Source organism: Alosa pseudoharengus, unplaced genomic scaffold (assembly GCF_046254945.1).
Source record: "Alosa pseudoharengus isolate Yale_2024_CS ecotype anadromous, Long Island Sound unplaced genomic scaffold, YU_APseudo_1.1 YU_APseudo_1.1_scf_15, whole genome shotgun sequence".
NCBI lineage: Eukaryota > Metazoa > Chordata > Actinopteri > Clupeiformes > Clupeidae > Alosa > Alosa pseudoharengus.
The window spans coordinates 23,525,829-23,542,187 of NW_027468620.1; the positions used below are offsets into that span (position 1 = coordinate 23,525,829).

Consider the following 16,359-nt stretch of genomic DNA (forward strand, 5'->3'; position numbering starts at 1 on the left):
ACAAACGCACACACAAACACCCTCACTCCCCAGGGTTCTCAAGTCGCAATGGGCGTGAGACACACGCAAAACATGTTCACATGCACGCTCACACGCCACATTTCTCACGCAGAAATATTACTATGTCAAGGTATCTGCATAATTATTAGAGGAAGCACAGGGACACAAGAGGATTTATCGCAGGGTTCAGAACTAGCGCACCACTCAACCAGCCAAATTAAAAAAACTGGACAAGAATATCCAGGCAGCACGCATAGACATTTTATAAGCATTTGCTTAAATTGTTCACTTTACATTTTAATCCAACATACTGTGATATTAGAAGGATAGGCATTGACATTATGGATGAAAAGGGGGAAAACACCGTATGATGATGATTCAATAACAGTTCATCATGACTCCCTGTCAAGCCTTGATCGCACAATGCATGATGCATCAGACTGAACTAATCAACACTTTAAAATGTCACGATGATCTAATCTCTAATCGATTGGTTTCTCCTGGACACCATTCGTTTCAGTTATGCGGAAGGTATCCAGTTTGGTTCTGGCTGTAGTAACGTTAGCTGGCTAGCAAGCTTCGGAGGATCAGGGTTCTTGATAGTTAGATTCTTTTTCACAACCATTTCGAACGATGTCACAGCCTCCTCCTAAACCTTGGGAGAGACGGATTCCTGGAGCAGTTAATGCACCTCTGCACTATCGGTAAGTATCAATTCACTTCCTAGAAAATACCTAACGTGACTACTTAGCGGCACTCAATAGTAAGTTAGCTTGGAAGCTAGCTAGCTGTAGTAACAATTCCTAGCGGCCTGTTTTGTTTACTTGCATTGACAGCAATTAGCTGCTCAACTAGGTCTATGCTAGTGTAAGTCATGCAAGTGTACGTGTCTATTTAATGACCTTATGAAAGGCCTATTATTTTTCAATTTCAAGAACTATTTGCAGTTTTGAATTGTAACATCAGGTGATTAGCCACACTCCCTAGATGGTATCCTAAGATATTATTATATCTTAGGATCCCATATATATGATATAGTAGTACTAATTAGTATTACGTTCGTCGAAGTTATCTATCTGGTCAGATAATCATTGTTCAGCACAAGTGGTGTTGACTGCGACAAAAACTAATTTGTGTTTTTAACTGTTCGCAATAACATTATGTAATAGCCTGCGCACACTGATGTTCAAGTTACCATAATGTTACTCCTCTAATCTAGTTCCACAGACTTTGGACATGGGTCACCGACGCCGATAGGTCCGTCCACTTCAGTCCCCCCTGGTCTGACACGGGTCGCACCTCCGTTGCCGCCAAGACCTGTCCAGCAGTCCTACCGCCCAACTTTCGGCTCCTATCCATCATCTTACGGCCACTATGGTACCTCCATGTATGGTGGCTACAGTCCATACGGCTATGGAGGGTATGGAATGAGTGGAGGTGCTCTGGGTTACAGTCGCTTTGGCATGGAGGAGACACAGCCTAGCCGCTTCGTCCAACAGGCGGAGGAGAGTAGCCGCGGGGCCTTTCAGTCGATCGAGAGTATAGTCCACGCCTTCTCATCTGTGAGTATGATGATGGACGCCACCTTTTCAGCTGTATACAACAGTTTCCGTGCTGTACTGGATGTAGCCAACCACTTTTCCCGACTGCGAGCACACTTTGCCAAAGTACTGTCAGCCTTTGCGCTGGTGCGCACGTTGCGCTACTTGTACCGTCGACTACAGAGGCTTCTAGGACTACGACGCGACGCAGAGGTGGAGGATCTTTGGGCCGACAGTGAGGCCACAGCTACTATTGCCCTTTCATCAGGTGGAGCAAGGAGTGAACCTCGGGGCGACTCAGTGAAGTCGTGGCCCATCTTCCTGTTCTTTGCAGTGGTCCTTGGAGGCCCTTACCTGATCTGGAGGCTTCTACGGTCTGCCGAGGGGGCAGAGGAAACAGGTGCAAACCTTTTGGAGTGATGTTGTATGAGAATAATTGTTTCACATCCATGCAGCTTGACCATGTTTTATTGTTGCTGTAACATTTTTTTCTGACAGAATATGACACTGTTTTATTTAAAAATAGAAATAGTTAGCTCCTACATGTGTAGTGAAAACAAGTACACACAGACAAAAAGTTCAGGACCCTTATTTTTTTGCAGGACATTAGAGCATAGCAGTTCACTCTCAAGATGTTTAATTTAGAAATTTCATTCCAGCCACCAACTGGGCGAATGGAGAGGATGACCATGTTGTGGCCCGAGCAGAGTTTGACTTCACAGCTGCTTCTGAGGAGGAGCTCTCCTTTCAGACTGGAGACATGCTCAACCTTGCACCCAAAGGTAAGGACGAGGGTGGCAGTGTGTGGCAGCATGTGGTTTTGTAAATCTCAGTCACCTCATTTTGTTTCATTGCCCTCGAGAATGATTGTCATACCTTAGAAAAGCAAACAAATCTCAGTCAACCTCAAGGGCGGTTCACATTGTACGCGCAAGCGGCAGCGCTGCGCTATGAAACCCATGATTGTCAGTGGCTTGTGTGCGCAACAACTGGCCTGCATTTTGCCGCTCTTGCGCTTGCCGCGGTCAAAGTTGAACCATGTTGAACTTTGACCGCAGCACACTGTAAATTATAGGTCTTTTACACTGAGCCTGGCAGCAACCACAACAAAAAAATTTCGGACATTACCTCAACCAAGAGCAACCTAGTGGCGAGCGCAGCGCATGTGAACCTGGCCTCAGGGATGTCCTTCATCTGAAACAGTGTTTTTTTTTTATTTTTTATTATGTTTCATATGCTCCCATCTTGTCTTCCTTCTCTGCCCCCACCCCCTCTCTCCCTCTTTTCCACACCTGCAGAGCAACAGCCTCGAATTCGTGGCTGGTTGCTGGCCAGCTTGGATGGCCAGACCACAGGCCTGGTCCCTGCCAACTACGTGAAGGTCCTTGGCAAGAGGAGGGGTAGGAGGCATGCGGAGCTGGAGAGGCTGGCTCAGCAGCAACAGCAGGCCCCCCAGCCAGGTCTGGCCTCTGCCTCTGGCTCCAACCCCACCACGGTGCTGCCGCAAACTTGCCCGGAAGAGATGTTGGAGTCAGTATTCCGGGAAACGCCAGCCCCGTGTGCCCCTGCCTCAGTAGTCATGATGTCAGAAAAGATGGATCTGCTGTAGGAACGTGTGATTGTGTGTGCTTAGTGTGCGGAATGCACTATAGAATGTATTGGAAGCCCTGTGTGTGGTTTCACTTCATTCCCTGTCGCCAGATCAGGTGACTTGTGTTCCCGTGTCCATGTCCTAGTAGTGGGAGTGGGAGAATCCAACTGTATGTGGCTGCACTGCAACGTAGTTAGGCCCCTCACTGATGCTGGTACATGACACAGTCCCACAACCATGCTTTATTGCCCAGTGAACATTATCTACAGAAACAAACGTGGATTCAACGACAATTATTTTATGCGTTTGTCGTTTTATATACGGCTGTGATTAACATTGCGGTCATGATATTGTGGAAGCATACAATTAGTCAGATCAAAGCCATAACATGTCAAATCATTATGTGCCCTCATAACACATGTTCAGTTATCGGGTTTGTTGATAAAATAAGCAAGGAAGGAGATGTTAATGTTCTTTTGCTTGTTATGAAATAGTTGAAAACATCATTAACGTGTACCCCTGGTCATAAATAAGGAATGTTCCAGGAATTCCGTTGTTAATACTGCAACAGCCTCATATTGTGTAGGTCTACTCTATGATATTTCAAGGGCGTACTGTTGAACCACATTATGTGTACCAGTTTAGATTGATGGCTTTTCTTGCTAACCCATTTGAGTGTGATGTATGAGTAAAACCATTTTATGCTTTTACATCCCTTCATTTTGAATCCTTCCTGAAAATATGCACTTTTTTTCTGCGGTTATTTCATTTTTGCCTGTTAATTCTTCTTGACACATTTACAACTATGTAATTATGTACATATTAGCCAATATTTTGGGAATAAAAATGTCCATAAACTATCTTGTCTGAATGTGACCCCAGTGATTTCTCTATGTTAAATAAAAAAATAACCAGGCATCTGTCAGGAGTCCTGCTGCCAGTTTTATCCTGAAAGCAGGTTGCTAGCATAATCCATATTTAACACTAAATACTTCAATTGACTTCAATGAGCCTAGCTTGACATCATCAAAAGATCTGGTGGCAGTCATACTATTCTTAAAACTATCACAATATGATGGGGTTTTAGCAAGTAGCCTAAAATAATCCATTGTCTATGCTGTGGTGTAGCCCACCAACTCCATATGAAAAGTATAGGCCCTACTGTTCACATGCAGCTGTAGGCCTATATGACTTTCTGAACTCCACTGTTAAAATCTGTAATCTAGTGATGATAAACCCTAATGAACGAATGGTTTTGTAACAAACCAAGTTAACCAGGAAGAAGAAAGGGTGATCTGTGAATTAAGCAAACATGCCTCTGATGACTTGCAATGAAGTTATGGCGTTTAACTAACTCGTACAATACGGCCATCTAGCGGTAATACAAGCAATCTGTGAGGTTTTACTTTCACCAGCAGATGGTGGTGTTGCCAAAACATATAGTGGCATCATGAGTTGGTAGAAGCTTTTGTAAAAGCGTTTTTGAGACTACATTTATGGGAGGTATACGTAATACAAAAGGGAGGGAGGGAGGTATACAAAAGCAATGACACTGTTAAGCCATATGTGAGTTCATGACTTCATGACCTTGCATGCGTCCAGCTTCAGGTCAACATTTGACGAGCGCTTTTGCAAACGCGGACCATAACAAGCAAATGTACAGATCATCACTGCCACGAAGGTAACGTCAGCAAGGGCTGATTGTTCAAGAAAATAAAGTCGGAGCAGGAGAGAGGAGGATGGTAGTGGAGGTCATGCTGTCACCAAGCAACGAGGACGCATATTTGCACCTGCTGCACTGCGGCACCGGAAGTGCACGAGCAAGGGATAGATTGAACAGCTAGATGATGCTACGCCCGCCTAAGCTTTCTCCACAGTCCAAGTAAGCTGTCCCCTTTCTCAGAGTGGCAATGATTGCGTCTCTTACCCGTACATCAATTTTGGCACTTTGTCAGTGTTCTTGATGGGAGGAGGTTGGCCGCTGCTGCAGTAGCTAGCTATTTAGATTTTTGCTCAGAACCGACTTCTTTGACAGTAACGTTACCATACAGCAGCAGCGGCGCTACTTGTAGTTTGCTAACTTAGCTAGTTAATGAATGCTCACATGGGTTTCTAGTCATTCATTGAAACTACGAAAGCTTCCACTCAAAGAATAAGACATGTTTGTAAGTAACTTTTCAACATAGTATTATGATGGTCTTAATTTTGGGCTGTCAACATAGCTATCGATTAACGTTACTGATTCTCAGTAGCTAGCTATTTTATCTTAACGTTGGTTGGTACGCCAACAAGCTCTTACTATAAGTTGTTTTTGTCTTCCGCTGAGCGACGTAACTTAGCATTTGTTACAGACTGTTACATGTTACTTTAGAAAAAAGCTGGCCTCCCCACCGGCGCACCGAAGAAGTAAGGTTATCTGGTGACGGCATCCGACAGACGAGGGACGTTGTCGCAATAAAACATCCACTAGAATAAGCAAGTAAGTCAAGATAGCTCACTCAGCCATGAGCACACATTTATGTATCTTTTGAAGATATGATAGCAGCAGTTTTGAGTTTGATTTAGACTCGCAAAACTGGTCTAGGGTATGCTTAAACCGTCTGATTAACAATGTCGAAGAGTGGCAGTGTTACAAAACTATGTCCTTTGCACTGCAGGGCTACCCTCTGCTCCTTTTTTATTATTACACAGTTACAATCATTTAAATATGTATCCCTCTCAGAATGAGTCGTCTGTGCTCAGTCAACAACAATTTCCCATATGACAACAACACACTGGTCCTGGACATGGTGCTCAGCTCTCTCTGGGGAATGCCACAGCCCATTAACTGGGAGAGTGTGGCTAAGCTGGTCCCTGGTTTTACACCGAAGGAGGTAAATGTAGCTTCCAACTTCCAAATCTTGCCATATTACTAGTTAGGGAGTAGTAGTCACTTGCAACTACCTTTTCTACAGTCCTTATTTATCTAATTTAGTAAAACATCCTTTATCCGGTGCACTAGCCTCTTATGGAGGGTGGTGCCAAGAGATCATATAAAAGTACAGCATGTGTTTCACTTAATATTTATATGGATTCAGACATGTTAATGTTATGAGATATATCCCCTTTGTTCCCCATATTCATTTTCTCCTGTGTGCAGTGTGCGCGTAGGTTCGAGGAGCTGAAAAACACTGGCAGTTTCCCTCTTGTGGATGAGCAGTGTAACCCACTGACGGTGGGTGGGAGCTCACCATCAGACACTCTCTCCTCCTACATCAAGTCGTCTCTGTTGGAGCTGACAGGAGACACAGGAGACGCACGTGCCAACCAGAGCACCATCTCAGTTTCAGGTGGGCATTAACAAGATGTGTCGAGGAAGCATTAGCCAGCAATCACATGGGAAATAAGAGATGGCATCTTTATGGTGTGTCCAAAATATAAGACTCTTGAGCACCATTCCTGGCTTTACCGGAAGATTCTGTGGTTTGTGCACAGGCCTTACGGTTTTACCCTCTGGGAGAGGAGCAGCGGCTGAAACCGAGAGCAATGTGGCGTCTGAAGAGGGAGAGAGGGTGAACAGTGGGAAGAGGTAAGGCTGGCTGGCTGTAGCTGGGGCATGTCAGGGACATCAGCTACTAATGCTAACAGCTAATAGCAATGTCATAGTTTGAAGGTGAGTCCCTGTTTGTACTAAGTTTACAGTGCTAAGAGTTTAATTCTCCCCTCACAGCCATAACATGGTCATCCACGTGTGCGATGAGGCTAAGAATCTGAAGCAGGACTTTGTGTGCCCTCGGGATCTGCTGATCAGTGAGATGCGCTACTTCGCAGAGTACCTGTCAGTGGACCCCCAGCGCTGGGAGGAGGTGGACATCTCGGTGCACTGTGATGTGCAGATTTTCGACTGGCTCATGAACTATGTCAAGAGGAATGCCGACACCGAGAGTCACCACGAGAGGCCCAAGCTCGGTAAAACTCAACTCAAGCTTATGGGGGGTTTTTTTCACTCACAAATGCCTGTGTGTATGTGTGTGTGTGTGTGCGTGTGTGTGTGTGTTTGGGGTGGGGGGGTTCTCCTGTTCATATTAACAGCGCTCATTTTAGGTGGTTGTCAGTGCTTGGTTTATTTATCCATGTCTGGTAGTGCTGTGCAGGGTGGGGTCGTGACCCGTGTTGTGTGTTGTTCTGGTGTGGGAGCTTGTGGTGGTGTGTGTCATGCGGGCTCTACTTTTGGCCATCTGTCACGTGGTGGGTTTTGTGGTGTTTGTTGGTTACAGAACCCAGCAATGTGATCTCAATCCTGATCTCCTCTGAATTCTTGAAGATGGATACATTAGTAAGTGTTGTGATGTGAAGCCATTGTGATCTTGTGTTCATGGCATGCTGCATGCATGGTGGCCATAAATGTGAGTTATATTATTGAGGTATGGTGCTGTGTCAGCATGTTAATGTAGAAGGTGTTTGTCTTGGTATTTCAATTGGAAGGTGTTAGACAGTTACAACAATTGTTTCTTTTCCTGACTTGTTAGGTTGAAGATTGTATTCAGTTCTGTCACAAAAACATGAGTGCCATTGTAGCGACACCATGCAATATGAACTGCATCAACAGCAACCTGGCTGCACGTATAGCTGACCTCTTCAGTCATAACGAAGCAGATGAGATTAAGGACAAAAAGGACAAATTCAAAAGGTAACTTTTGAATTTCCTTTCCATTCCCAACAATATCATGGTTTTGATGTTATGGGAATATATATTTTTTGTAAATTATTCTTATCAATAAATGGGCATGATATCTCTTGAAGCAAATTATTTCAGAAGAAAATTGAGAGGCTCTTCGAACCTGATCGTGAGAACTCCGACTCACCAGGAAGTGCTGCCTCTCTGTACAGGTCAGACAAACATCGCCGGTAGTTAGATTGAATCATCACTTTCACTTACTACTGTTACTACTACTGGTACCTGACTACTATGTATGAGATAATATAAAAATAAAAAAAATCAACTTGCACTCCAAAACAGCTCCCGTTAATAATTTGTATGTGCGTAATGTTTTCAAGGCACATTGCTCTATTTCGCTTTAACTTGCACCCAAACAATAGTGTTATGGGGATATGCGTGTTCTCTGTTTCAGTTTTATTTTACTACTTTGTGTGTCCCTTCCCAGATGTGGTCTCTGCCACAAACTTTTGACCAAGGACACAGAGAGGAAAATCCCTTGTGTTCCAGGGAAAATCAACATCGACCCTCATGGCAACATTATATACACTCACACCAGGTGAACAAGACCCTCCGCGGCCTTTTAAGTCTTCATAGTAAAAGTGTGTTCCTGTTGTTCTGCTGTTTTTCCAGCTAAACCAAATGCTGTGGCAGAGTCTATGCCCATGGTTGTCCTTTGAAGAGGCAGAATTAGGTGTGAAGTTCTGGTCCTTAATTTTCTTCGGGATCAATAAAGTATCTCTATCTATCTATCTATCGATCTATCTATCAATCGATCGTGTGGTCTTCAGGCACAAAGGCTGGGAGATCCATGACTTCCTGAATGGTTTGTATGAGGAGCTTAAGTCATGGGTGCTGGTCTACTGGAGGATCTGGGGAACCATCAACTCCCTCACCTGCTCTTGTTGTAAACAGGTGAGCATATTGTCAAAGTACACAAGACTGGTTGGTTTAGTTAGTTTACAGCCTGCAGCTGGTTTGTGGAAAGGTTTTTTTTTTCATGATGCTATTACCAGTAAATAAAGTTCTTATAAATCGATAAATTACACTGTTTTATCTGATGATCTTTAACCAAAGTCAGAATTTATTTGTCAGCTTTATGTGCCTTATGACTCAGCGAAGTTTCGCATTTATGTGCCTTATGACTCAGCGAAGTTTCGCATTTATTTCATAAAAAGAGGAATGCTTGCAGTTATTTTTTTATCAGCAGTTTTCAACTGAATAAAGACCACACATTGTCCTTATCATAACTAAATACAAAAAAGATAAATACCGGTACTGGCTTATTTTTGTTTTTGTTATGTTTTTCCTTGTATCCTGGTATTGTACTGTGTTGACAAAGCAGCTGTGTCTTATATCTCTCTGAACAGACGTTTTTATGCACTGAGCTGTCCCACTGCAAATATCACCCGGAGGTGGTGGTGTATGCAGGCATAGGGGCAGAGCAGGCCTGGCATGGTACGGGCATCTACCCCTGCTGCAACCAGAGAGTGCTGCGCTTCGACCCCACATGCATGCCCAAGGTATGTCCGCACGCCCCCATGCCAACTTCCATGCCAGTCAGGCTATTTCTAGAAGTCGTCGGAGGAGAGTGTACACATGCTGACCTTGTTTGGCGTTTAATTCTGCTGTGGAGAGCCAACCAGCCAATGTGTGTGAGTGTGGGTTGTGTGTTGTGTTCAGGGTTGTAAGATGCGGGATCATGTTGTTGGTGCCGCGGATGGTGGTGACTGCAGCGGCCATCCGGTGAGTACAGCACAGACGCGACTGCTCGATGACCTCCTGCTTCACAGGGATGCTGTGTGTATGACCCCTGCCCCACAACCTGAGAGGTGAGGGACAAGTTTACCCCAAATCCATACTTATGAAGCAGATATTCGTATGTACACATGCCTCCCTTGATACTGCATCCGAGTAAGATAATCAAAGTATAAAATGATCCATATAGCTGCCTTATTTATCACATACTTAGAACTGTGTGTGTGTGTGTGTGTGTGTGTGTTGTAGTCCTGTGGAGTCACCTCCAGTGGAAGAGAAAGCAACAGACTGCGGCATCCTTTTGGAGCCAGGTGTCCTGTCCTGTCTTAGAACAGGAGAACTCACTGCTGTGAGTACTCCTCTCAACCACACTTGACATGCTTTATTAATGGTTCATTGGTTTAAAACTTTTTTTTTTTTTCATTTTTGTTACAGTTTTCATTGCTGAAAAACTGGAATCTGCAGTTGGTTTGTGAAAAGCATTTTTTGCCCCCCATTATGGCATTAAAGAAATAAATGTAGCGTGGATTCTGCCATGTGTTGTGTCTGTCCTGTGTTTGATATAAATGTATCATCCTGCAGCGTCCTCAGTCTCTGCTCTCTGAGGATGAAGACTACACCACAGGGTCAGAGGTCACTGAAGATGAGGTTGGGGATGAAGAGGAGGTTTCAAAGAAGCAAGGTCATTTGCCTTTACAAGGAGTGGCCAGTAGATGGCATCAGTCTTTTGCTTACATTTTTATATTTTATAATGCAGACATTGCTATGTTAAAATATTATTGTCACTAAAGTTTTTTTTTCTTTCTTTTTCATCCCGACTAGCTGCAAAGAAAGCAAGGAAATCAAACAAACCACTGAAGAGGCAGGTCTCCTCACCCAACTTTCAGCGCAAAGAGAAGAGTGTAGAGAAGGTGTGTCTCCTGTCTCCTGTCTCCTGTCCACTCTTTCCAATGTGTGTACTGTACGCTGTTGGCCAGCGAAATATAGCCCTGACCATTTCCTTTGTTTTTGTTACGAACAGGCTGCCTCACGAGATTCCACTCCATTTACGTGAGTACACGCATAAGTCATGCACTATGATCATTCTGTCAAATCCTGAGGGGGGGGGTGCAATGCATACATAACAAACGCCCTCTGAATCTTGTTCACAAGTGTCTCACTCCGCAAGTAAATGTTGTGCTTGTGATCTGTTCAATCATTCCATTCTGATCATACTTCACTTCAAAATAACTAAGATTTAATCATGCAACAAAAGCTAGCTCCATGGAACTGAAATTTGATGTGGTTACAGTGTAAGCATCCAAAAGAGTAAATGGGACAGCTCCCGATCCATGCGGTTCAACCAGGATGCTCAGAGAGAAGACGGTATGCCTTTCACTGTGCTCTCCACCCTTGTCTGAAGTGCTACACGCTAAAATAACTGTGATGCCCTATTTTTGTCTAAATGCAATATCCTGATAGTAATAGCTGTGTTGGAACAAAGTTATTAGTAGACTTTATTTATTTGCTTAGTTTAAAAAAGAAGCTCTGACAGCTATGGCAGTGATGTGATTGGCCAAAAATAGATCCTTTATTCATGTCACGTGGAGTCTTCTATTTTCAGTATCTGTAAGCTTTTGCATTGATTTGCTCCTGCTTTGCTTTCTCCGACCTGTGTCTCAGATCAACGGAGGATGGTGGAAATTATCGGACATCTCACAAAACTGAGGTTTGGTGATGTAGAACAAAACAAATCCAAGGATGTGAAAGAGGTAAACACTAAGCTCCCAAAATGGTCATCCTTGTGTTCATTTCTATATACTTACTGCCTTTAAGCATTTTTATTTTGTACTTAAGTTATGTACAAGTAATATGACTTGAACTGGGTTGCACTTGAAAGCTTCTGTGGTGGTTGTGGTCATTGAATAGCATGCAATAGCATCTTTTTGGGTCTCATTACTTTTGTATGGGATGCTGTTCTAGTATGCAGGAGGAATCTACTCCAAGCTTGAGGCTCAGTTCAGGAGTGCTTCCCAAGGAAGTGGACGACATAGTAGCTCTGAGAAGACCCACAGGTACATCACATCGTAATGTAGTGTAGTGCTGAAATTATTCTCACGTGTCAGATCTCATTTTTGTCCCTTGTATGTACCACACAGTTAGTTCCATAAGTATTTGCACTGTCACACAAGTTTTGTCATTTAGCCTCTGTACACCACCAGAATGGATCTGAAATCCAGCAATCATGATGTTTGAAGAGTACAGTTTCAGCTTGAATTCAAGGGGTTGAACAAAAATATTGCCGTAACAGTAAAGGAATAATAGCCATTTTTATACATCATTAATTTATACATTGATACATTGCCATACATGTATACTGTTCCTTTTAAGCACTCTTCTGCATATACCATTACAAATTGCATTTTGTTCCCTTTGTCCCCCTCCTCTTGGTCTGCAGAGCGAAGTCACGCTTCGTTCAGTCCAGACCAACATAAGAGCCGCAACATGTGGACTGGAGAAGAAAACAAGATGCTCAGCAGCAGTGCAGTCCAGATGGATCCTCCAGAGCCCCCCATCCCCACGTCCCTCTGCTCCCCTCCAGCCCCAGAGCCGCTCAGAGGCCCAATATGACGCCGTCTGGTTCGGTTCCACTTCTGGACCCGGGTCCCCAGCCTGCTTGGTCTGCAGTAGCTAAGGTAGTTCTTATCACCTGAAATAACTGGCCTGAAGTTCAACTAACATGACTGACTGATCACCTCCATTCACTTCATCAATCTCTGTGTGAGAATTTAGTATTTTATTGAGAGGGCAATGCTGTGGTGACGTGAATGAATGGTTAACCCTGATGGTCCGATGCCTGTGACTCCATCCCTACCTTCTTGTGGCATGTAGGCTTAAAACATTTGTGCAACATTGAGGCTAAAAAGAGTCTTAAAAGTCTTAAATAAAAAGTTTAAAATCAAGTTGTCTTTTGTCCATCTTCTGTTAAAATGTATTAGAGAAACATTGAAACGGTAACTATTTCTTCTTTGTTTTCCTGTCCTCTCTGTTAAATGTAAAAAGTGGTAACAAGTTGTAAACCATCAAAATCAGTTTGTTATTGATAACCTATAGTCTGTCAGTATCATAACAATGGCTTTGTTCCAAATAATTTCTTATCACTGTCCTGCGTCGGTATCACTTTTTTAGATATTGAAAGTTTTTGGTCTTTCCAAATCCACCTGTTTAACAATGGACCTTATGCAGCAACATTCTTTCAAATATTTCCTGTCTTATTTTTCTATTTTTGCAAGAAGGAACAGTCAATTCCATATCCACCCAATGCTCTTCATCATCTTCTCTTATACTGGTGTGCTATATGATGACTCACTTAATTATGATTTGGAGGTGTGTGACTGATTGTATATTTATTCTAATAACATCCCTAAACACTATATATGTTGTGCCGTGCATGAATTTTCTAGTTAATTTGGATAGATGCAACTAAAAAAGGCAGTAAGATGAATTTATAGGATTTACTGACAAAAAAGTAAGGAAAGCTGAGAGAAAAAAAAAAAGGTTTTACCTACAAGTAATCAGTTGTTGACGCATCATCATAGCCTGCCACCCACAATCTTTGTCTGGTACTTGGAGAAGATCCCCCATCTGAGAGGCTCTCTTTCAGCTCTCCACGGTGAGTCATCATTTTTGGGTTGTGGACTCCCCATCAGTCGGTCATGTAGGTGGTCTGGCAATACAAGCCATCTGTGCTTATTACAGGACACTGAGCGGAAATCAGAGCCCGGCAGAGGTGTAGAGGAAAGACAGAGTACAAGAGAACTGGAGCAGGTGGGTATAGATGGATTCAAGGTTGGTTGGCTCAGCAGACGGCATTGAACCTAAATGGCACAGGAAGCCAGGCTGGTACCTTAACGTGAAGACTTAGCAGAAGTTTTGAAGAGAGGACAACTAAGGCTGGGGGGGGGGGGGGGGCAGTCTGGGCCCTTGGCGCACAATACACAAATGGCCATGTGACATCACCAACTCCTGGAAAACGAGCTGGATGGTCATAGCATCCCCTTAATTCAATATCCCAAGCAAGGACTCCCGAGTACTGACAGTAAGCCATTGTGCTATGGCTCTGCAAAGCAACTTTTATGTAAATTCTCTCCCTGTACTCCCAATGTTGATATCTTCGACCTCGGTTGGGAATAAGATCTCCTTCCAACACTGGTCTGCCTCTCCAGTGGTTTGAACTGTCCCTGTTGCCACAGAGCAAACTGATATCATGTAAGGGTACAATGAATGGCTCTTGTATTTGGTATTGGGGAACAAAGACTGGACAGAGTGAAGTGAAAAGTAGACATTGTCTCTATTCTTTGTGCAATGAACATTTGGACACATCCGGCCTTTTATGTCTGCCCTTTGTCTATTGTTCCAACCAAAGACAGTCTTATTTGCACAAACATTATGCTTTGAATGTTTTGTATAGAAAACTGCTATCATTATACAGAAAACAATGCTCCAACTTCACTGCTTGCTGGTTGCTAATCATTATACATCATCCCAAAGAATATGATTTTCTTAGAAAAACAAACAAATAAATAAATAAATAATAAAAATCTGTTACATTGTAGATATACCTCAACTATTAACATTCAAAATCACTGACCATGGTTGTTTTAAAGGTGCCATGTGTAAGAATTGAAGTAAAAATATCCAAAAAATGAGCTACACGCATCAAAAGAATGAGAAGAAATAAGGGCGATGATGTCATTAAAAAAATGACAAGGTATAGTGCTGCAGAGATATCAACCTGAATTAGCATGCTAAATTACTAGCCACAGCCCGACAGGTGTCATAATACCAGTTTCGGCCATGGGAGGCGGTATGCGGGCAACATAACCGCCAGCCAAACTGCAATACACGTGTCTCGGTTGTTACTCTGGGGTAGACCAACTCACTTTCTGGAGGTATACTGCCCCATCTTTTATGGAATGTGGAGTATGAATTGATTTTTGACAGACATTACACAAGGCACCTTTAATTGATACCCACTCACGAGGCTTAAAGTGCTGGAATCACAGACATTAGGGCTTTCAGATCAGCCACTAGAGAGAGCTCTTTGTTTTGGTTATAACAATGTTGGGGAGTAGGTTGCTCTGCTTTCACAACATAGACTTCCGGACTGAGCTGCACCTTCCCCCTCCCCTATTCTGTATGTTCAGTGTTAGACTTGCTCAGGTACAATTTATAGTGTATTATTATTAATAATAATAAAAATAATAATAAATAATATTCATGTATGTATGTATATATATATATATATAATAAATATAAAAGTAATACATTTTCAAAATTAAACAATTAGATGCAGCAATCAATGCCAATTCTGAAGAGGCTATCAAACTTGTTAAGAACGGTAGGCTTTCCTAAAGATGAGTGTTGAGGAGGGATGTAAAAGAGGACACTGACTTTGCTAACCTGATTTCCTCCAAAGCATTGGGGCCCTGACACTAAATGCCCTGTCACCTTTAGTCTTGAGAAAAAAGACACTACCAGAGATTCTCTATACGTGCAACTGTTTAAGGCACTTCAAGAGGTCAGATATATAGCTGGGAAAGAAACCATGTAGAATAAGTTTAGTGTGCACATAAAGTTGTATGCATATATGACATATAATGGAGGAAAATCCACTTTACAGTTCTGCATAGTCCAGTTAGTCCTCACTGCCACTAAAGCTTTGATAATCTTTTAACCTAAATCTTAATTCAAAGACCGCAGAGTTGCACAACTTCAGCTACTGTTGTAGTCATAGAAAATAATCAACAAAGTGCATTTTACAGCAGGAGAAGATGTGTAAGAGCATGATTTATTTTCACTGCATACACTGCCATGCATTCCACTGCTATTGCTCCGTAAACAATGCCACTGCTTTTTTTCCATGCTTGGAGCAGAAAAAACAACAACATTGTGTGTGAATGTTATTGAAGGGTCAGCCTTTTCTGTGATGTAATGATAATGTATGTAAGCAGTTTGCCAAGACCAGACAGAACAAGATTTGGCCAGCTCAATCCTGAACTCTCACACGTGCCTCTGCTGTTTATGGTAAACTGACAGATGAGGCTGTTGTGATTTTCAGTTTGCCCACTGCCACTGTGATGTGTTGTCATAGAAACTTTGAAAATTATTTTTGAGGGTATAAGTATAACCCACCACAAAATGTATTCTTATGACTTTGGAAAAGTTATCTTAGCAGTAAATGCAATCTTTAAATGCAGCCTCTATAGCAACCACTTACTAGGACAATCAAGATGATAGGCCGGATATGGCCTATATATCTGACATTGCAATTTTGGATGACTGTGGAAAAGGTGAAGAAGGATAGTGCTGCTATATGCATGCTTTCTATGCAACAGATAACAGGCAAATCCTACACAAATAAGATGGGCAGGCAGACAGTAGCAGGACTTGACAGACAAAAAAATACTTGGTACTAGGTTGATGTTCAATTTCTCATCTTGCAACTGTTCAACTGCTATGCCTTGAACCTAAAAAACAACCTCAAATGCATAAGAAACACAGTGCCTCAATCACGACATCCTTTAAAAAGGATGCCACTGATGAGTTTAACTACAACACACTCAATTAGGTCATAAAATGTAGGCTCTGCTGCCTCAGAGAACCTTGTAACTATATACCTCATGTGTTATATGAATGTTTGAAGTTCCTGGAAAGCTGCCTGACCTGTATTTTGAGGAGCAGTTAACTGCATTCTTACGTTTGACATTGACTTCGACCGTTTCTATGTCAGC

General features: G+C 42.7%; 2 protein-coding genes across 3 annotated transcripts; both read left to right on the forward strand.

The window, feature by feature from the left end:
* Positions 1–434: 434 nt before the first annotated feature.
* Positions 435–3,992, forward strand: pex13 (peroxisomal biogenesis factor 13). Its single transcript, XM_076285942.1, has 4 exons — positions 435–704; positions 1,220–1,941; positions 2,201–2,323; positions 2,840–3,992. Exons 1-4 carry the CDS (start codon positions 634–636, stop codon positions 3,148–3,150), a joined length of 1,227 nt encoding a protein of 408 aa, XP_076142057.1. The 5' UTR covers positions 435–633; the 3' UTR covers positions 3,151–3,992.
* A 728-nt stretch (positions 3,993–4,720) lies between these two features.
* sanbr (SANT and BTB domain regulator of CSR) lies at positions 4,721–12,528 on the forward strand. 2 transcript variants are annotated; one of them, XM_076285944.1, is made up of 22 exons: positions 4,721–5,014; positions 5,504–5,611; positions 5,855–6,005; positions 6,272–6,461; positions 6,607–6,700; positions 6,842–7,080; positions 7,389–7,447; positions 7,641–7,801; positions 7,915–8,001; positions 8,277–8,387; positions 8,620–8,743; positions 9,199–9,351; positions 9,512–9,660; positions 9,836–9,935; positions 10,022–10,054; positions 10,169–10,268; positions 10,409–10,497; positions 10,608–10,636; positions 10,878–10,951; positions 11,249–11,337; positions 11,549–11,640; positions 12,024–12,528. In XM_076285944.1, exons 3-22 carry the CDS (start codon positions 5,856–5,858, stop codon positions 12,058–12,060), a joined length of 2,160 nt encoding a protein of 719 aa, XP_076142059.1. In that variant the 5' UTR covers positions 4,721–5,014; positions 5,504–5,611; position 5,855; the 3' UTR covers positions 12,061–12,528. The 2 variants fall into 2 exon arrangements, with proteins under 2 accessions (XP_076142059.1, XP_076142060.1); XM_076285945.1 differs by lacking the exon at positions 4,721–5,014 and adding an exon at positions 5,032–5,297.
* The last annotated feature ends 3,831 nt before the right edge of the window (positions 12,529–16,359 follow it).